This window comes from Acomys minous, assembly GCF_964271855.1.
Source record: "Acomys minous genome assembly, chromosome: 10".
NCBI classification, from domain to species: domain Eukaryota; kingdom Metazoa; phylum Chordata; class Mammalia; order Rodentia; family Muridae; genus Acomys; species Acomys minous.
Genome location: NC_140491.1, coordinates 58,916,057 through 58,938,266, shown reverse-complemented (window position 1 = coordinate 58,938,266; position 22,210 = coordinate 58,916,057). Strand labels below are relative to the sequence as shown.

General features: G+C 44.4%; 1 protein-coding gene across 1 annotated transcript in view; it reads right to left on the bottom strand.

Annotated features, from left to right (window-relative positions):
* LOC311607271 (uncharacterized protein) overlaps positions 1-22,210 on the bottom strand; it is a gene marked incomplete at its 5' end in the record, with an annotated part of 210,828 nt that overhangs the window by 163,445 nt on the left and 25,173 nt on the right. Inside the window, one exon of the mRNA XM_084798947.1 lies at positions 5,118-5,181. Coding sequence (XP_084655073.1) covers positions 5,141-5,181 — 41 coding nt within the window. The 3' untranslated portion in view covers positions 5,118-5,140. The remainder of the gene's footprint in view (positions 1-5,117; positions 5,182-22,210) is intronic.

Here is a 22,210-nt window from a genome sequence, read left to right as displayed (position 1 = left end):
GGGCTCACAGAGACTAAACCACCAACCAAAGAGCATGTACATGCTGGACCTAGGCCTCCTACACATATGTAGCAGATGAGCAGCTTGTTCTTCATGTTGGTCCCCTAACAACCAGGGTGGGGGATATCTCTGACACTGTTGCCTACCTTTGGATCCCTTTCACCTGGCTGGGCTGCCTTGTCTGGCTTCAGTGGGAGAAGATGCACTTAGTCCTACTGTGACTTGATGCACGAGGGTGGGTTGGTACCCATGGGGGACTTATTCTCTGAGAATAAGGGGATGAGGGGATGGGGAAGGAGTGTGAGGGTGGTACAGGAAGGAGAGGAAGAAGGGGGACCTTGATCAGTCTGTAAAGTGGATTAAAAATAGACATAGATAGATAGATAGATAGATAGATAGATAGATAGAAGATAGCAAGAAATAAAAGATGGCTCGATGACTAAAATCACTTACTGCTTTTGCACCTAGGTTTAGTTTCCAGTACCTGAATGGTGTTCACAACTGCCTAGAACTCCAGTTCTAGTGGGCTCAGTGCCCACTTCTGACTTCTTTGGGGTCCTGCATGAATGTGATGCAAACATTCTACTGAAGCACACACATATTCACAATAAATAAATATACATTTAAAAAATAAAAAGGAGCTTATTAGTTATCTCATCACTTTAATAGACAAATTTTAGGCTTTGAACTTTTACAAACCTATTTTATTTGGGGTTCTTTAATGCCTACACCTCTCTTTCAACCCACTAACCCTACATAGGAGAGAAAAGAGATTAATAGGGACAGGAGAAGTAGACATTTTTAGACTCGGTTCCTTGGAGTGATTCTACTCTTCATCATTGGGATTCCATCAAACAGCAAAGCAGTAATTTAGAAAAAGTGACTGCAACCACAGCAGCCAGAACCTGGAGCAACACTGGGAACCGGGAACCTCAGAGCGTTCTCTGTCCTCTGGAGCATTTATCTCTAGGAACACCTTGAAGTGGAGAGATGAACAGCCAAACAACGCAAAGACCAAAAAGCCAAGCCTCTGGTGTGTGTGTGTGTGTGTGTGTGTGTGTGTGTGTGTGTGTGTGTGTGCGCGTGCGCGCGCGCGCGAGTGTGTGTGTGTGTGTGTGTGTGTGTGTGTACCTTCTCAGAATTCATACTAGGATGTTTATCAGCTGGCAAAGACCATGCACCAGCTAAAGGCAGTTCCTCTTCTTGTGGACAAACACCACGTGTTCTCTCACAAGTCTGTATCCAGTGGTCAAACACTGCACACCCTCACACAAGTCTGTTTTACATCCCACACTTGGGATCAAACCAAAAACATGTTTACAATCACTAAAACAAATAATCAAAGAACAACAAGCTTTCACAAGGAGTAACAGAAACAGGAAACAGATACCTAAGAAGATGTCCTGCCCTAGCAGTAATCACCAAAATGCAAATTAAATTACTCTTGAAACATCATTTGACACTTGCTTAATTAGCAGTCTTTAAATGATGAGCTGGCCAGGTGACAGCGATATGGTACACTTACCCATTTCAGCTGGCACTTCGGAAAGCAACATGGCAAACACAGGGAAAGATTTCTGCCCTCTGGCCTAGAAATTCCAGTTCTTGCAATTAGCAGCAAGGGGAGTAATTCCATAGAAGTGGAGAGCTTGTGCTGTTCTTCAGAGTCTCCACAATTCAATTAAATCCAATTAACATGCATTTTATATCTTCCACCAGCCAGACAGAGGCAACAGGGAACTGGAAATTAATAAGACACTGTATCTACCTCAGGGGGCTCCAAGTCTGGAAAAGGAGTCAGGTAAATAAACACACTACAAAATGGGGCTGTAAGTCTAGTAGGAGAAACATGAAGTCAGAAGAGCTATATTGCTTTATGGGACTGGGTGGGATAGGTGAGTGGAGGGCAGGCAGCATCCAAAAAGACAGACTCTGGAATGAGGGAACACACCTTTAATCCCACCACTTGGGAGGCAGAGGCAGGTGGATGTTTATAAGTTCAAGGCCAGTGCTGTCTACATAGCAAGTTCCAGGCCAGCCAGGACTACATAGTAAACTGTAGGGCTAAAGGCATAGTTCAGACAGAGGCGCAGTACTGTAGTCCTATAGGACAGAGATTCCAGAAGGTTTATGGAAAACCAGGAGCTTTGGAAAAATGAAGGAGAGCTTTATTGTTTCTGTTGGCATCAATAATAAACATGGAGCACTCATTCATGGCCAACATTAGAGATTGATGCTTGTGAGTTGTGGAGCACATTATAAAAATGCAAATTATGAAGCTATGCAAGACACGAAATACTGATGATCCGCAGGCAGGACACCTGAGGAAAAGTCCTGACCATACTCTCCAAAATTCAACCTTCTATTTAAGTTTCAAACTCCTTTAGTTGAAATACTATTGGCATATTATGAAATGTACCCATTAAATGTACAACTCGGTGGTTTTAGCATAGTCAGAAAATTGGACTACTATTTCCAGAATGTTCTCCTCCCTCCTGAAAGAGACATATTAACACTCACTCCCAATTGCCCCCAGCCTTTGACAACCACAGCCTCCTCCCTGTCTCTACATAACTCAGCTTCTCCTCCCCAACTCCTAGCCTGGGGAAGCAGAACCAACACCCCACTTACTGTTCCCACCTCAGTGGGGACACTGGCTCTCCCCAAAGTGAAGCCCACTGAATGAAAGCCAGCACGTGCCATAAAGGTATGGCAGTAACAAAAGGAATTAAACAGACTCTTGTAAAACTAGATAATTCACCCAGGAGATCAAGCGGCTTGCTTGGTGGGGCCTCCAAGGCCTGCCTACCCCTCTTTACGTGACCTGCCACCTCTGCTCCCTCTAAGCCAGGATGGCTGTGGAAAGCCCAGTGGGAAAGCACCGGAACTGCAGGAAGTGCCTTCTGTGTAGATTGCAACGGAAATCTGGTGCTGCACTTAATTCCTCCCCCGCGGAACTCTAAGAAAGCCTCACTGGTGCGGTGGCATGTCACCAAGCTCAATATCTCTCTTCCCTATCAGCCTTCCTTAGGATGCTACTTTTTCCCTTTCCTACGGACATTAAGCTGTAGCTCTCTACAGACATGACAAAAGATGATTTTTCTTACAACGTGCACTTGCTATGTATTTCTGATTAGCAAAGGAGGGCACTCAGCTTCCCAATAAGGTCTGTCCCTCTAGTTTACACACATTCTCTTTACTAGCCTCAGTGTTACCAAGCTTGCTTGACTCTTCATGAACCAACTCCAGCAAGGATCCATGCCAGCGTATGTGTAAGTCCCTCAATACACTGCTTAGCCAAGATGGGGATGGAAGACATTGCTCGTTCAGCCGCAGAGAAACTCAGTGAGGTCTTAGAAGGCACTACCAGGAGTCAGGGTATCTAGGTTCAGGTTCACCTCTCTAATTGTGCCCCCCTTTTTTACAAGGTGAAGGTTGCAATAGAACGAAGGAAGATCAGCAATTCCTTCTAGATTTAAGTTCCATAGCTTCTCTAAGTTAGTAAAGGAAGAACTAGTCTCTCTACTTATTAGATGCCTGGTCTCAGGGTCCTGGTGAAAGGGAAAGAACGGGACTGAAAAGAAAGAGGACAAGAGATGAGAAAGAGCAGAAGGGAAGGAAGAAGAGAGAATGGAAGGAGAGGTGGGGAGGAGCAGTAAGAATAAGAAAAGTAAGCTAGGACAGCAGGGACGTAAAGCCTTGGGGAGGGCTGGGGCTGGGGCTGAGCGATAGATACAGCACTTGATCTATTCAGGAGGCCCTAGGTTCTTGCACTACTACTGAAAAGGGGCGGGCGGCCAAGAGGGACGGATGGAAACAGGAGAACAGGATAGGATGAGAGGAGAGAAGGAGACAGATGGCCAGGAGAGGACAGGAAGGGAATTGAGGGGAGAGAAAGAACTAGGCCAGAAACAGGCAACGAGAAGACTGGGAAATTAGTAAGACATTTCTCGAAAGAAGATGGGAACCAAACTAGCATTTCTGATGGCCCACCATAGCATTGGAGAACCACCTTCAAGGTGGGCATCTAGTGCACCTATGCAGAGCGAGCCATTTAAGACTTATTTGTGCCTCCTGGTGGAATAAGCATTTCCCTGCTCCCAGCTGGAGGCAGCTGGCCTTGAAACAAAGCAGGTTAGTTATTTACCCAAAGTCTTACACTCATGATGCTTGCTCAAGTTTACAGCCAGAATGCTAGGTGCAGTGGCACACACCTTTAATCCCAGCACTTGGGAGGCAGAGGCAGGTGGCTTGCTGTGAGTTCGAGGCCAATCTGGTCTAAAAAGCAAGTCCAGGACAGCCAAGGCTACATAGAGAGACCTTGTCTCAAAAACAAACAACAAACAAACAAAAAAAGTTTACAGCTAGGGTCTAAGACAGGTGTTGCTCCTTGATGAGAAAAGAAAACAAAGTGAGAAAATATTTCAGAGTAGATACCTTTCCAGAGAAGTAACACAAAGCAGCTCAAGAAAGCCTATTCATGACATCCACCCACTAATGAAAAAAAGATAAAAAGGGGGGGGGGGGGAAGCAAAGGAATGAAAGGACAGATTGATTTAAGCAAAATTCATAAGGACATGAACAGAGCTAAGGAAAAGTTTGAAATGTTCCCAGCCTTTGTCATGATCAAAACTTCCACACTGGCCTGGCAGCGGTTGTTATTGCCTTATTTTTTTCATAGTGATGTAGAAATAGCAAAAATAAAAATGCATTATAATTTGTAATATATTTACAATCTTTAAAGTATTTTCATCTGCATCATTCCTCTTGACTCTAATAGTAATGAAAATAAAGAATGGCTGAAAGATTTTGGAGTCAGATGAGTCTCTTCAACTGCCACCCCTGGCACTTATGAAGTTTATGACCATCAGCTGGTCAACAAACCATTCCAAACCATAATTGTTGCTTCTGTAAGATAAGGTGTGTCTCACAAAGTTTCAGTAAACCTCTGAGGAGAAAATACACACTGTTCTGCTCAGCACATATGAGTGAGTACACAGATGTGTTAACCAGTATCACACATATATGTGAACAGTGGCAGAAAAATCATTTGACATTTGAAAATAGAAAAGATCAAGGTTCAGTGCAATATTGGACCCGGTTTCCTGTTGACTTACCAGTTCTGCTGGTGTGAGGTTAGTTAGTTCAAACTGTTTTCTCCAGTAATGATGCAAGTAATTTCTATTCAAGAGAGCAAATAAGCACAAGGATTAGTTTCTTGTCATTTTGGAAAGTATTCACATTTTACTCTGACTAATCTTATGAGTTAATCTATTTTGAGTTAAATCATACACTCATATATAGTCACAATTATTCTTTATAAAAATCATAAAGTTTGAGCCGGGCATGGTGAAACATGCCTTTAATCTTAGCACTTGGGTGGCAGAGGCAAGTGGATCTCTGTGAGTTCAAGGCCAGCCTGGTCTACAGAGTGAGTTCCAGGACAGCCAAAGCTACACAGAGAAACTCTGTCTTGAAAAACTAAACAAACAAAAAAACTTAATGTTTAGTTGGGTGTGGTGGTGCACACCTTTGATCTCAGCACTTGATGAGGCAAAGGCAGATCTCTGTGAGTTCAAAGCCAGAATAGTATACAAAGTGAGTCCAGGACACCTAAGGCTACACAGAGAAAGTCTGTCTCAAAAAAAAAAATTGTAATGTTTTTAAATCTTAATGTTTCCTCAAGAAATAAAACCTTTAACATATATTAATATTACATTGGCCTATGTTATGACTTTCACCTTTTTAAAATTTGTACATCAATGTATCAGACAGTTAAGAGCAGAATTTAGTTATCTCAAACTCAAGTCTAAGATCCTTATCTTAAGCCTTGGTCCAAGTAGTACACAAAAGAGAGATAATAACAGTAAGAGTGTACTACAAAAGACCGTAAGGCAAAACCCTCAGGCAGCTTTGGCTGTCTCCAGGCTATTGTCGCCAAGCATCTCTCAATCAAAAAGGAATGTGGAAAACATCACAGGAAACTGCTTTCTAAAAGTTCTGCTTGTAGACCTCAAAGTTGGCTCTAGACAGGCCAAGACCAAGTTCTCAGCACAGAGATGATCTGTTTTCCCCAGAGGGACATAGGGCAGGGAATAAGAGACAAAGACAGGAGACAGAGGACAAGGGAGAAGAGGAAGGCAACAAGGGAGTGGGAAGGATATTTGTCCTTTGAATCTCCCTGGATGTCCCCCTCTCTGTAGTGGCTCCTTCTCGGTTTCTTTTGCTGATTGTTCCCCCTCTATTCCCCCCGGTATGAGGTTCACACAGGTACACACGTCTTGGTTGTGTCTCTTTATAGGGCCACAGTCAGTCACGGGCTGATGCTTTCCAAATTTTATCTGTGTCCTCAGTGCTGATACATCTAGCTGTAGATGCAAGATGCCCACTTGGATGTCAATGATCAGCTGAAATTTCATATGTTCGAAACAGAATTTTAATTTTGTCCCCTTATTCCACATCCATGGTCCCTAAAAGGCCAGATTCTGCATTAGGCCTTTGCACGTGCTGCTCTCTGGGCCTGGAGCGTTCTTCTCACAACCTAATCAACAATGCCTCATGGTTCAAATCTCACTCTTTTCCAGCAGTTATTCCAACCTCCAACTGAAATGGCCTCTCCCTTTCTGGGCACCACCCCAAGTCATGCTAGTCACCAAGAAGACAACCTGGAAACTATCCCATAACCCCATGTTTATCATTTTCTGTCAACACTATACCCTGAGCACATTTTATTGAATGCATATGTGCATACGCACATGCATCTGTGGACCTGTTCCACTGCAAATCCTTGGAGTAATTATCACAAGAAAATACTCATGATGACTGGGCTGGAAGAATATACGGGTTCAGGCATGACCTTGAATTTTAAATTGATTTGGGAAACAGTAAATCCCATTTGGATACTGGGGAGGGAAAGAGAAGTCAGTGGGAGGGTGTTGTAAACAAACAGATGAATACAAGGAAGTTGCTTCATTTCTAGACTTTGAGGCTTCAATAATCCTCAATGTAAAAAAACAAAAACAAACAAACAAAACCCCAAAATACTGTCATTAGAGAAATCATCTTAGTTCTACTTTGCAAAGTTATTATGAGGAAGGTTTGTCAACACTGTGACACCATCATGCTACAGAGTAAAGACTGTTCAGCTTCCAGAAGGTAAGAGATACAACCTTTATTTTTGAAATCGAACAAATCTTGCTTTAGAAAAAAACTCTTTTGGTGTCCTTATTCCTCTCATTGTGCTGGATGTCACCTTGACAGTGGGAGAATTGTTGACTTCAGTTATTGGCTCAAGGTCAAAGAGAAATCCTGGCAAGTTTCCCAAGATCCAACTTTTCAATATGCTGTCTGTGTCCAGCTTTCTGATAAGTCATCTCTACAGGGACCGCAGTATCTAAGTGACCTAATAAACCTGGCATTGAAAAGCTTTTTAGAATTTTTCTCATACAATAACCAATTATAAGACCAGGCATGTAAAAAAAAAAAAGGCAATATATCTGAAATAAAGTAATGTGTGTGGTCTATTAAAGAAGACACAAATGGGCTAGCAAAGTTTTAATGTGTGAAAAGCCCTGTAACATCTATTGAAAAAACTGGCCATGGTATCCTGAGTCACATAGATCATGATGGAGGAATCTCTCTCATTTTACTATAAAATATTTTTAAATAAACATTTTTCTTTCGAGACAGGGTTTCTCTTGTAGTCCTGGCTGTCCTGGTTAAATCAATTATTTTATCTCAGCTATACTTAATAGATTATGGTCAGAGAATCTGCAGAATATGATATTTAAATGTTTAGTAAAAAAGCTTACTATGACAGAGACCACAGCTTCTAGCGGTGACCCCAAAGCCCCCGAGGAGGTTTTGGTACAACAACAGAAGACCCCACCCAGATTGTGAGAGTGCGTAAAACTGCCCCTGCCTGAATTATGGACAAACAGGACATCCAGAGAGTTGACTGCCCCATTTTGCTTAGACAAAATAAGGTCAATCATTCTCCCAAGTTCCTCCTCCACAGAAAGACCTCTCAGATATGCTGGGCCAGGCAGCCAAAGACTGATGCTGCCCTAGGACCTGTGCCCACAACAAGGACATGAACACCACAGGAGCCCAGTGGGAACCCCATCTGGATAATGGGTGAGCCTCTGTCATATTAGTCAATACATAGGCCACTTGGATTATGCTTCCGGTGGTAATTTATCCTTCACAGGTTTCTGATGTGTTTGAAGATCAGTTTAACAGCAGAAACCAAAGCTTTTCAGCTGCATTCTCACAAAAGTATAAAGTTTATGTAAGGTCTGAGCTTCTTTAAAAAGTGTTCGAGAGTCTAAGAATGTGTTTTAAGATTGATAAATGCAAGTTATGAAGGTTGGAGATGACGCTAACATATTTAAAATTTGTCTCTTGTAAACTTAAAAAGATTGTTGGACGTTTCAGGGAATACACTTCTCACAGGACAAATGGACTCCAGCTAAGAACTGTCAGTCAACAACAACCTGTTTGGCTGTGGGGGCTATTTCCCTTTCCCTGGTCCTGGGACCCGCCCACCTCTAGCTCCCAAGACCACAGGCCTAAAAGTCTCAAATGTATATATGCTTCAGCATCCTGCCAGGTGCAAGCATTCCCTCAACAGCTGCATGCAAAGCTCAGGTGCTCCAGCCTACACCTCACAGACTGCATCAGCTGGGCTTGCAGTGTCCTAGCTGCAGATGGCCTCACAGATCCTGGACAGCAAGTACAACAGCCTGCTCTCCCTAGAATTGGATAACATTCCGGCCTTTGCCCCTCAATGTCAGTGGGAAGCAGCCACAGAAAGTTAATTACTTTGCCCCTCACACATTTATTATCAACAAAAGGCTTGGATGTTTGGTACCAGGTATCCCTGGGTCTCTCCCTGCTGCAGCGCAAGGCTGGCATACCCCACTCTCTACCCTGCACTCCCTAGCCCAGGGGTGGGCTTCCCTCTCCCAGAGGCTCTTCACTATATAACCCAGACATTTTGGTCCCCCACCCTCCACTTTCCTCTCTCTTTCTGTGTCTCTCCTCTTCTCCTTCTCTCTCTCCTTTTCCTGCCAGTGCTTCCCTCTCCTTCTCTGTCCTCCTCCCCCTGCATGGTGGACGAGAGCTGCTTCCAATAAACCTGCATTTATTTATATATAACTTTGTCTTGCCATTAGCTCATTCCGTTATTTCAATCACTGGGGAGACTAAGAATTAAAGCAAGTGAGGCAGATGATGGCAAGCATTATTTACATTTACTGCCAAAAGGATATATTTGGGAATGACACCCACATGAGAGTGAGAAGATATTTTGAAAAAATAGAAATGTGAATAATTTCCTCAGATGTCTTACCTCGTTTGCAAAGAGGCAAATGGTTCCCAGAGACTATGCAGAATTCAATTCACAATGATGAAGGAAAAAAATCTTAAAGCGAGGAAAAGAAGATTCTGGGCCAAGGTGTAGAGGAATGTTAATTCAGAGCATGGCTGCTCTGGCAAGAGATTCACATCCAAAGATCTTCTAGGTCTGTGTGATCCGGCTGGAATACAAACACGCCTTTAACCCAGGAGACAGAGGCAAACAGATCTGAGTTCAAGGCCAGCCTGATACAGAGCAAGCACCACGTAAAGAAAGCTTAGATTCAAGGGTGGTGGTACATGCCTTTAATCCCAAACAGTGAAGGTAAAAGTAGTTTGTAGAAGGAAGCACCCATTTTTGAAAGTGATGCCGAATTAAGTGGCAGAAAAAGTGACAAATCAGAGAAGGTTTGACAGAATAGGATAGGCCCAACTCTCACGAGGGAGGAAAGGGAAGCTACCGACAGAGATGGGTTGCAGAGAGAGAGAGAACTCAGGTGAGGAAGAGAAGATTAGAACAGATTGCTGAATTAGTTTGAGGCCAGGCAGAGAAATTCCAGACTGAGAGAGAAGCCAGTTTAAATAAGTCACCTGGGAGCAAAGCATGAGCCAGAACAGCTGAGTTGAGCAGCCAGCCCAGAGCTCAGAAAGAACAAGTAAAGGTGAGCTTATTAAGCAGTAAATCTCTGAGGCTGAAAACATTCAAGGCCTAAGTTACATTGTACAGAGGCCAGAAGCTTCCAGAACTAGGCCTAGGGCAGCAGAAGGAGGCAGTAAGCCCCCGAGACAACAATTGAAACAGACAAATAAGAGATACTTTTATAGCAAGGAGCATCAACCAGTCAGAATCTGAAAGAAGCCCAGGTTCCTGTTACCGTTGTAAGGAATGAATAATTTGGGTCCTGTAGTCATGCTAACAAATAGCAGCAGGCACTAAGTGGTCAGGTCATTGCATTAATGTATGGTAACATACAGGGGTTGGCTGGCTGGACAATACGGGAATCACAAAGGCCCTCCTTTGGAAGCTAGCTCTGCAGGGAGCAGCCTCAACCCTACTCAGAAGTAAAAAGCTCAGCAGCTGTTCTCACTCACCTGGCCTGATAGATGGTAGAAGGCAGGAAGTCAAATTTGCTCCACACCCCCTAAGTCACGGGGGTCCAGGGAGCTGCTAAGCCACAGTCAAGAAATGGGCTGTGAACTGCAGGTTGTCCAAGGAGCAAAGAGGAGAGTAACACTAGGGATAAACTTGAATTCCTGTAAAACCCAATTACTCTTTGTACTTACTTCTAATTGGCTTTTTTTTTTTTCATTTTAAACTTATATAGTATCTGTGATTTAGAATTAGATTGGAGGTGTTTTTGTTTTGAGACAGAGTCTCCTTCTTGTAGCTCTGCCTGGCATGGAGGGTGCTCTGCATGCTGGCCTTGAACTCACAGAGACTCACCTGCCTCTGCCTCCAGAGTGCTAGGATGAGAGGTATGTACCACCATGCCCTGTCAGAATTAGATCTTAAAACAGTATTTTGATGCAACTGGCAGGAACAAATGGATAACTGAGGTGCTTATTTAACATACATATCAAAATAGTTTCTGCCTGTCAGTCTCCCCCAGTCTCTACTCACAAGTACCTGTTACAGAGCCATCCTGGCTAGCACACCCCAGGCCCCTACCCTCAACCTTTCTAGGCCCTGAGCTTCCCTTCTCTTCCCTCAGCTTCTCTGACTCCTCTGTAGCTCAGCCATTTTGATGTCCTCTTGGTTTCTTGGTTGCCAGGTACTCTCTTTGCTGCCTCTCCCTTCTCTTCCTCTCTCGCTTCCCCACCCCCACCCCCGCTCCTGGCCTGATTTAGTCTGCTAGCCCAGCTCAGTCTGGACCCTTCCTCTGGCTATGCTCTCCCTCAAATCTACAGTGTCCCTGCGCCTCAAGCAGCCCTGGAGCAGTCATGTCCCCAGTGTTTCATCATCTGGTACAGAAACCACAGAGTAGGCATACATGAGCTCCCTTCTAAGGAATTTGGCTCTCCAAACCAAGCTGCTGCTGTGACTCTCCTAAGGAACAAATGAACCAATTCTTTCTGCTGGTTTCTGCCACCCACCAAATTTGACTCAAAATCCTACAGACCGCCTCTCACCTGCTTCTTCCCTCCATGTGTCTAACCATTTGCCTTGCCTCATCTACTCCCAAAGTGCCTCTCTGGCTCTCCAGGGCCCCATATGGCCCCACGTGACATACGTCTCTATTATAGACACTAGCTCCTCCCTTTTTCCAAAAAACCTCTCCTAGTCCACCTCTTCAGCTGCTTCGCTACCTTCCCTTAACCCTAGGAGCTTCCTCTGGGCCTCTATGACCCTGATTTAAATATGAAATATAAGCCACACAACAGATATGATATGGAGAAGTTTATTATAAGAGCTTGGAAGAGCAGGAAAGTGGGAGGGGCACGAGAGAGAGAGAGAGAGAGAGAGAGAGAGAGAGAGAGAGAGAGAGAGAGAGACAGACAGACAGAGAGATACAGATAGACAGAGACAGAGACAGAGAAACAGAGACAGAGCGACAGAGACAAAGACAGCAAGAGAAAGGAACAGAGGTAAGAGGTAAGAGAAGAGCATGAGAGAAGAAGGGAAGAACAGAGGTAAGAGAAAGAAGTCGGTTTGTTCTTTTTATAAACCTGACCAGGGGCACTCCTAGTGGCAGGCAGGTAATGATGTCATAGGTTGCTAGGCAGACTGGGGGCAGTATGCTAACACCTGACCCTTCTGTCTTTCCGCTCCCTCCTGGAAACCAAGCAGCTTCCTTATGCCCTCCTGAACCTACGCTGAGACCCTTCTTCTCCTCCCCATCAGAGCTGCCTGCTCTGTCTCTCCCTTGAGTTTTCCTGGGGCTTTCCTCCCTCAGGAGGAGCTAGCTATCCTGTTCCCTCTCAGCTCCCTCCTGAAGGTCCTGCAGCTTCCCTATGCCCTCCTGGGCTTCCCTCTATCTCTCAGCTCCCTCTTGCAGCTTATACGAATTTGTACAGCAGAGCTTGGTCTATGTAAACATGTCACCATTTGTTCTCTGTGTTGTCAATGAAAACAAACTACCCAATGCTGAACAATAACAGAGATTAGGGTGGGACATCCTGATAGAGTTAGGGGAAAAAAAAGAAAGGATGGAGCCCTGGGGAGAAGACCAGGAAACTCAAGAGAAATGAGCCGGGTGTAGGAGATGATTTAAATTACCTTTTAAAATATTATAGTTAGTTTGGGGCTAGAGAAATGGCTCAGTGGTTAAGAGCGCTTGCTGCTCTGTTCGAGGGCCTGAGCTCTAGCTCTCATAGTGGGTAGTTCACCAATACCTGTACCATCCAGCCTCAGGGGATCCAGCATCCTCTTCTAGCTTCTGTGGGAGTTATCACACATGTGGTACACACACTCACACACACACACACACACAGGCACGCATACATGCACGCGCACATACATATACACATATACACACACTTTTTTTAAAAAATACTATGGTTAAACAGCTTTAAGAAAGTCAGAATAACCCACTTTTGAGCAGTTGAGTTCCATCACATAGTCTGGCTGCTTTACAGCAATCTTGACAAGTACCACATGGTTATTGTGCAAATTCTCCCCCATTCGTGTCTCTAATGATTTACTTTTTCCTATTTGCAACATCTCTGTCCAGTCTCCAAAGGTTAGTTTCTCGGTGTTCCCTCTCAGACCCATTCCGCGCTCTCCTTGGAGGATTCATTCTCAGCTGCAATGGTGTACTGGTAAGTAGTTAGCAAACTGCTTAGTGGTGGCCAGTTGCATCAAAATACTGTTTTAAGATCTAATTCTAACAGGGCCAATTACTGTGGTGTGCATACTTTCATGGCAGGCAATAGCAGGCTGCCAAGCATTGACCATGAGATAGGGGAAAGAGCTAGCTCTAGCACACCATATTATCTTCCATGGCCATCTAAATGCTGGCACAGACTGATCAGGAATATGACAGGGCCAAGCCTCTCTAAAAGAAACAGCTGAGACAGGATGAGGGCCACAGAACTGGGAAGGCTTTGAGAACGACTGATTGTGGGAGTTGAGAGAACACCCTCAAAATGATTCTGCATTGCTACAGAGCGGTTTCAAACAGAAAAGTACTTCAGTTGCCCTTTTGCTAAAAGTCTTTAAGAATAAGCTCCAGACTCCTCGGGGCAGGACAGAAGGTCTTTCGTAGTCTGACTGCTAACTTTTTTCTAGGCATACTCCACACTCTTCATCTACAGCAAAACACAAGTTCATCTAGATATCAAAGGATGACTTGGCTGTTTCTACCTTCTTCTCCACCTTAATGTAAATTTAGACCTCCATACCTTTCTTCCACTTCTGGTTTTCGTCTTCAATTGGTGGATTTTTTTTTTTTTTTTTTTTTTTTTTTTTGGAAAGGGGAAAGAGTTGACACTAATCAAAGCATGGGCTCCAAGTGCTCCAGTTTATTCCCCAGAACTCTTTTTTATTTCTTGTTTAAAAAATATATTTATTTGGAACTATGTGTATGTGGGAGGGGTAGCGCGCATGGATTCCAGAGGCATCTGATACCCTGGAACTGAGCCACGTGACATGGGTGCTGGGTATCAAACTCAGGTCCTCAGGCAGAAGAATACATGTTCTCAAGCCCTGAGCCATCTCTCCAGCCCAAAACTCACTGTTTTAAGGCCACATATTTCTGATTGTTCCTACTATCTAATGCTGAATTATGGTTTTGCTTCCAGATCCAACTAGTCTTTACATCACCTGCACAAATATCTCTTCTCTGTCTTAGGCTCTAAAGTCAATCAGATTTTTATCCCTGCGCACATCCCGTATCTCAGTTTGTGTCTCTAGTTGCCTTATAGCAGTTACCTAAGTCCACCTGAAGTAGTAGCTTTATACAACAGGTAAATACCATTGCTCTCAAGTCTGCAGGGCACTGGGAATCTCTACTGACCTGACCTAGATTCAGCAAATCTTGGCTGGGCTCACCAAATGGTCATAAGTTAGGACAATTGGGATGCCCGGGAGCTGGCTGATTTTATGTCAACTTGACACAAGCTAGTGTAATCTGAAAAGAGAGGACCTCAATTGAGAAAATGCCTCTGTAAGACCTAGCTGTGGATAAGCCTATAGGCATTTTCTTAATTAGTGATTTATATGAGAGGACACTAATCAAACCAAGGGTCTCAAGTTCCCATGTGAGTGGGACTACCCTTGGGCTGGTGATCCTGCATTCTAGAAGAAAGCAGGTTGAACAAGCCACGAGGAGCAAGCCAGTAAGCAGTACTCCTCCACGGCCTCTACACCAGCTCCTGCGTCCAGGTTCCTGCCCTGCTTGAGTTCCTGCCCTCATTGTTTTTGATGATGAAATGTTATATGGAAGTGTGAGTGAAATAAACCCTTTCTTCCTCAAGTTGCTTTTAGTCATGATGTTCATCACAGCAATAATAACCGTAAGTCACTGGGTAAAAATAGTCTCTCCCTCTCTGATAAACTAGCCTTGGTTTTTCCACATGACAGGTGGGAAGAGCATCCAGTGAGAAAGCAGAAATCATTCAAAGCCTCTTGAGTCCTAGGATTAAGATGAATGCACCATGCCACTTCTACTATATTCTATTGGCCAGAAGTCAAAAGCCAATGCAGGATGCAGAAATACATACCAACGGAAAAGGTTAAAAGTCACATTCTAAGAAGTGTGGAAGGGCCAGAGGAGCGTAGTCACTGTTGCAATCTACTACACAAGCAAACCTAGGAACCTCCACAATAATAGTTGATGGTGGTTATGGTGACAATAGTAATAATGATGAGGAAGTTCTGTTTGACAAATATTTAGTATGTGCTTGTCCCAAGCTAATACCAGAGAAACGATATCTTGCTTTGTGTTCAAAGCTTTATTGTAATCGCCTTATTTATTCTGTTTATACTGAAGTCTCTCTTCCTGGCTTACAGACACTGATCTCACTTCTGGGCTGCACAAAGAGAAAACTCTGGTATATTTTCATCCTCTTACAAGAACATCAGCACTGCTGTATTAGAACTCTGTCCTAATGGCATCATCTAGCCTTACTGATTTTCTTAAGGGCCCTGTCTTCAAATACAGTCACATTGGAGGTTGGAGTCCTACATATGATTGTGAATAAGAGTTGTCTATTATTGTGGTTTGAGTTAGAAGCCCCCTGTTCCATAGACTCATATATTTGAATGCGTGGTCCCTAGTTTGTGGAACTGTTTGGGTAGGATCAGAAGGTGTGGCCTTGGTGAGGAGGTATGTCACTGAGGATGGGCTTTGAACTTTCAAAAGCCCAGGCTATTCCTAGTTAGCTCTATAACTCACTTCCTCTGCCTCATGCTGTAGATCAAATGTAAGCCCTCAGCTACTGCTCTAGCACCATGCCTGCCTGCCTGCCTGCCTGCCTGCATGCGTGCCAGCTCCCATGAGCCCTGCCATGATGGTCATGGACTTAACCCTCTGAACTGTAAACAGGCATCTAGTTAAATGCTTTTTTTTATAAGTTTTTTGGTCATGGTGTCTCTTTACAGTAACAGAAAAATAACTAAAACAGCTATGGCTAAAATTTAATTTCTTCTTTTTGAAGATTTATTTTACATAAGAGTGCTCTATCTACATGTACACCTGCATGCCAGAAGAGGGCATCAGATCCCAGTACAGACGGTTGTGAGCCACCATGGGGTACCTGGGAATAATACTCAGGACCTATGGAAGAACAGACAGTGCTCTTAACTGCTGAGCCATCTCTTCAGTCCCCACAATGAATTTCTAATAACTGCACAGACAGACAGACAGACATATACTCACACATGCACACATGCACCAGAATAGCTAAAAAACTAAAGCTAATATTAAGTGTTGAAAACTGGAAGACATGAACTCTCACAATCACTTTCTAAAACCATCACATAGCAGAGTTCATAAAACTGAGTACATACTTAGCCTATGACCAGCAGATTTGGCTTCTATCTGTTTTAATCTAACAGAAATTCATATGGATCTTCTCTAAAAGCCATTAATAAGCACATTTACAACAACATAATTATCCATAATTGGAAAGAACTCAAAAGTTTGTTCATAATAAAAATAAATAAATTATGGCATAATCATACACTAGGGTACTATTCAACTATGAAGCTGAATAAACTCCATCTCCTTCCACATGACAGCAAGAATAAAGTTCATACGCATAATGCTGACTGATAGAAGCCAGACACAGTTCTAGTCCTAGTTCAAAAGCAGGCAAAACAAAACTGTGGTGTCAGAAGCGAGGCAGTGACCACAAGGGAGGGAAGTAGTGCCTGCAAGGAAACCGGTGGGAGCTTCAAGGACAGGTTATGCATGCTACGATCTGGGCTCTGGCTACACAGCTGTGTGTAGTTCATGGAAAGTCATTGAGCTTTATGTGACTGTTTCAGTACATATTTTATACTTGTTTTGTTGTTGTTGTTGTTATTGTTGTTTTATTTTATTTTGTTTCTGAGACAGGGTTTCTCTGTGTAGCCTTGGCTGTCCTGGACTCACTTTGTAGACCAGGCTGGCCTCGAACTCACAGTGATCCTCTTGCCTCTGCCTCCCTTAGTGCTGGGATTAAAGGCATGCGCCACTATACCCAGCTTATTTTATACTTCAATAAAAGTTTTCTTTAAAAAATATCCCATAGACTCCATGTTGTTCTAGAACATTCCAATCCTTCACCCTGGCCTAAGGCCCTTTATGATCTAGTCCCACTTCTCCTTGTCCAGCACCATTCCGGCTACCTCTAGCTTAAGTCACATCCCAAGCAAGCCTTCATTATCACCCGCATCATGTATCATGTTCTCTCATGGCCCTCTGACTCCACCTCTCACAGCCTGACTAGTCTTCCCACTTTATCTAGTTGGTTAACTCTGCTTTAAAATGGGAAAAAGCAGGTTAGGTGTCATTGTCTACTGAGATCTAACCAGAAATTTCCCTTCAGGGTATACAACTCTGGGCGGTTACTATTCTAGTTCTAACAGCCTGCGTGTACTTGACTCTAATCCACTGAAATATCATTGTTGGTCTACAGAGCTGTCTTCGCTGCCAGGCTATCTTGAGAACCAAGACTATGTCCTTTATCAAGGCAACTCCCTGGAGGTAACAAATGCCCAATAAATAGCCAGAATATGAAAAATAACAAGGGCAATGATATTCAGCTTACAGCCAGGCATGACCAACCTTTTGACAGAGCACCATGATGTTGTAATATACAAAGTTCATACACAACTAAACTGCACAACCAAATTGGGAAAAAAAATTAAAAAATCAAAATGTTTTTAATGTTTTAAGAAGTATATGGGGGTGGGGTATATTTGCAGGTCTCCTTGCCTACACAAAGCTCAGAGCAGCAGCAGGTTCAACACACTGCAAGGACAATTTGGTGTTGTTACAGAATTTGTCTTTAGTCAGTCTTGTAAGAAAAGTGTGTGTGTGTGTGTGTGTGTGTGTGTGTGTGTGTGTGTGTTATCGGAAAATAGTTGGGTGCAAAGTCCCACACTTATAACCCCAGCATTTGAGAGGTGAAAGTAGATAGGAAGACCAGAAGGTTCTAGGTCATTCTGGGCTACATGGTGAAATGGAGTTTAAAGCCAGCTTGCGATACATGAGACTCTGCCCCTCCCCCTCAAAAAAAAAAAAAAAAGAAAAGAAAAGAAAAGAAAGAAAGAGAAAGCAAATCTGGCAGGACAGACCACAAATTTAGTCTACAATGAGCATTTTGTTCCCCATAAAGTCACATATCAGGGAAATCAAACGCACATTTCCACATTTCTTAAAGTGTGTAATAGTGATACTGCCCGTTCCCTAAAGAGTCCCTGCACAATGACTGTGTTCCTCTGGAATATGGGTGAGGGGTTAATGGTCCTGCTTGGCTACAAACTCACGACATTCCTCTAACATCTAGATTGGCTACATTTCTTGGTGGATCTGCCAGAAATTCCTCAGATATCCCAGTCTAGGATTTATGGACTGAGAGGCTTATGATATTTCAGAGAGTAAAACTGGCTGTTGTGTCGCATAATGGGCAAATGGAGTAAACTCTGTGTAAGTTGCAACCCAACTCAGAGTCTAGGCCTGTGCCACACAGCCTCAGCCAGGCACAGGGCTGAGCTGCCACCATGACGGCTTCTACACAGCATTTCTTCTCTGTAGGGAGGCAGAAGAGGCCTTGATGATGGCAGGCAGGGAGAACGGTAAGGATTTTGTCTTGATGCTTTTCTAGGTGAGGCTATGTTTGAACACCAGGTGAGATGTGTAACCTAGGCTGTTTATTATCTAGATGTGAGTCAGTGGGGCAGCAGTTGTGATTTAAAAACAAACAAACAAAAAAGTTTGTTTTGTTTTGTTCTTTTGTTTTCTAAAAAGCAGCAATGGTGGCACACGTCTTTAAACAGGACACTCAGGGAGGCAGAGGCAAGCAGATCTCTGTGAGTTTGAGGCCAGCCCGGTCTGTCTGTATACTGAGTTTCTGGACAGCCAAGGCTACACAGAGAAACCTCGTCTTGAAAAACAAAACAAAACAAACAAAAACTATGATAAGTACGTGCTATGTACTTGTTGAGACTGACTAAGCCCTTCTTCAGAGTGCAGGCCCTTGGCTGAGGACTTCTCTCTCACAACAGGACAGGAATGGGGCTTGTCATCCACTACCTCAAGGCACAGCTGATCAAACAGACATGGACACTTGACTCACACCAAGCCAATCAGGGAAGGCACTGGGAATTTAAAGGTGTAGGAGAAGCTGTGTTGAGAATGTGAAAGAGAGAGGAGGAAGGGGATGAGGGGAAAGGAGGGATGGAAGGAAAGAGAAGACAGGAGGATAGACAGAAGAGAAGAAAGGTGGGGGTGGAAGTTCAGTTCTTGGCCACATTACCTTTTTCTGGTTCCAACTCCTTGACTGTCAAGGCTAGCCCAGCCTTTTCATTTCTGTTGGTTTGGATGGTTCTAGGTTCAGACCCAGGACCCGGAAGCTCTGGTATTCAGACAGACAGTGTGTGTCTCTCTCTACTTCCCTGTGTTACAGCATTGGCTTCTGAGGAGAGGAGTTGGTGGGACTGGACACAGAGGCTCCAGCACTGTCACATCCTGGATCCATGCCCAGTGGCCCCTGTTCCTTAGTGATGAATGCTGGGGGGCCTTGGAGGGTGTTAGTTAGTGGGGCTCTGGATTGGTTCTTTAAAATCAGAAGAACGCCACTCATTTGAACACCAACAAATACAAAGTTATGCCCATGGAACATTTTAACTATGATAGATAACACAGGAAATTGTTTTTGTGTATGGAAACTAAATTTAGAAGCCTGGACATGTTGACAGGATCTGTCCTAAATCCATGTACATAGTCCATGTCAGGTGCTAGGAAGTGGCTTCAGAGACAGGCTGCCTATGCAGGCAGGTCCCTGGTTACCCTAAAATTCTGTGGAAGAAAGACCTTTGCTTTGGGCCAGCCCATTAAGAAATCTCCATTTCCAGGTTACTGAATTAATGGTTTTTGGAAGAACCGCTTCAGGGTGGCTCTTATTCTCTGCTCCCTTTGTGCCTGTAAACAAGGAAAGGGTGCGGCCTGCCTTAGATCTGTTCTGACAGTGTTTGTGCAGCCCTGACCGGAGGCAGGGCCCAGTGGGAAAGAGGAAGTGTGTGGGTGGGAGAAGGGAAATCTCTCAGGCTTCCTCCCCTCACAACCCCTCCCCCAACCTTCTTTCAGAGTTCCCTGCTTTCCAAAGCTGTCTCTACTCACTTCTAGCCTCTGAAAACAGTTGGTAGTGGCCAAGACAGGAGTAATGGGGAAGGAGTTCTCTGGAGCACGGATGACGGACTTGGGATGTAAGGGAAGTCTTTATTTACTCTCACCCCACACCCTCTGATGAAGCTTTTCATTATGATCCCCTGGAGCACCACTCTGACCCTCATGGAACCTTTAAGTAGAGTCATATCAAAGAATAGCCCCATATGTCACCTGTAAGACTCACAGTCCAGGTCAGAGGCCAGAATTCCCTGTGTATATGACAACAAGTCCCTTTCTTCCTAAGTGCATGGTCGAAGATGTGTGGTCCACTGGCTTTGGGATATCCTGGGGTCAGCTGTGGGTCCACTGGCTTTGGGATATCCTGGGGTCAGCTGTGGGTCCACTGGCTTTGGGATATCCTGGGGTCGGCTGTGGGTCCACTGGCTTTGGGATATCCTGGGGTCGGCTGTGGGTCCACTGGCTTTGGGATATCCTGGGGTCGGCTGTGGGTCCACTGGCTTTGGGATATCCTGGGGCCGGCTGTTGGCAGAGACCATGTGCATGGTGGATGCTACTGCAGCAGTTTTCAGAAGCAAGACTCAGGGGAGACATCGACTGGGTCGGGCCCGGGGCTGGACTCTCAGGTTCACTAGTTATGGTTTACATTGAAGCATCTGAAAGTTCTTTTGAATTGGACTTCCAAGCTGTTACAAATGTTTATCTGTCAGTGCAAGAAGTCAAGACACATTTAAATATTAACTTCACCTGCATCTTTTACATATTTATGCTGCTATGACCTTGGTTGAGACCCCCCCAAATGTTAAAGGTGGGCAATCCCACCACTTCGCACCATGTGACAACTGAGAACAAGCACAACCACACTTGTCACAAGCATTTAAACTGACTCTAATTACTGCCTTCTGCCCATGGGCAAGGGTTTCTTTGTGCTTTGGCTTTCTCATCTGTTAGGTGAAAGGATTCTAATGGTCTCTGTCTCCAAGTGTTGTTATCAATAATGTAACAGCCTTATGGCAGCATCTGGCACACAATACATTGTACGTGTTAATTGTTGTACCTCCTCCCAGTACTCACGCCCCTCCGGCTGGACGAGGGAAACAGCACATACAGTGCTGAGGTCCCAGTCAGGCCACCGCTGCCATGCCAGAGCCTGAGATCTGCTTCACACCCCAGACTCGCCCTGCGACTACAATAAACCCTGGCCATCACAGGAAGCATGAGGCCTTGCCTGCTTCCAACTGCAACTCACTTTAGCCAAGTATAATCTGATGAATATAAACGAAGAGTTCTGTCCTGGGATAACCTTCATTCTTCTCTGTAAAGGGCTTTGACATCCATTTAGAAACGAGAAAAAAATAAAACAAATAAAACAAATCTTACATCTCTGGGCAGAGACTCAGTGGTGGCAGAGAGTGAGGAATTAGGTCAGGGCAGGGGGGTGGGAGGGTAGGGGGTTGAGGAGCTGGGGAGGGGGGAGGGGGAGCTCCTGGCTCTTTTCCTGAGGTCCAAGATTGCTGTTCTTCACTGTAGAAGAGTTTCTGCAGCCCTGTACATTGGCAGCCTCTTCAGACTGGGCTGTATTGGGGAATTAACTTGAAATGTTAATTCTGTAAATGTCTGAAGAGGCCTGAGCCTCCCTAGCAGGTTGCTTGCTCATACAGAGCGATGTACTAGCCGCAAAGAGCTACAAAGTGCACCCTTTTGGCAGCAAGGGCAGCTCTTTCACAACTTAGTCTCTGGGGATTAACAGCTGTCTTCTGCTCCTACACCCAACAGCCCATTTCTGGAGGTCACTGCCTGCAGCTTAGGCCCCAGAGCTCTCCCTGGGAGTGAAACCCAAGGAGAGCCTGAAGTGGTAGGCATCAAGGCCCTGGATCTCTCCCACAAGAGCAGCATCGTGTCCTCAAGAGTCGGCCGGCAACAGGCAGGCTCTTCCTCCTCTCGGTCCTGCAGACACATTTCATCTCAGAAACTGTCTGTTCCTTAGTCATATTGACGCAGAAGAAGAGTGTGCCATATTACATCATTCTAAGATGTTTTCATTTTACATCTTGTTAAGGAAGCCCTAAGCTAAGGAAAAC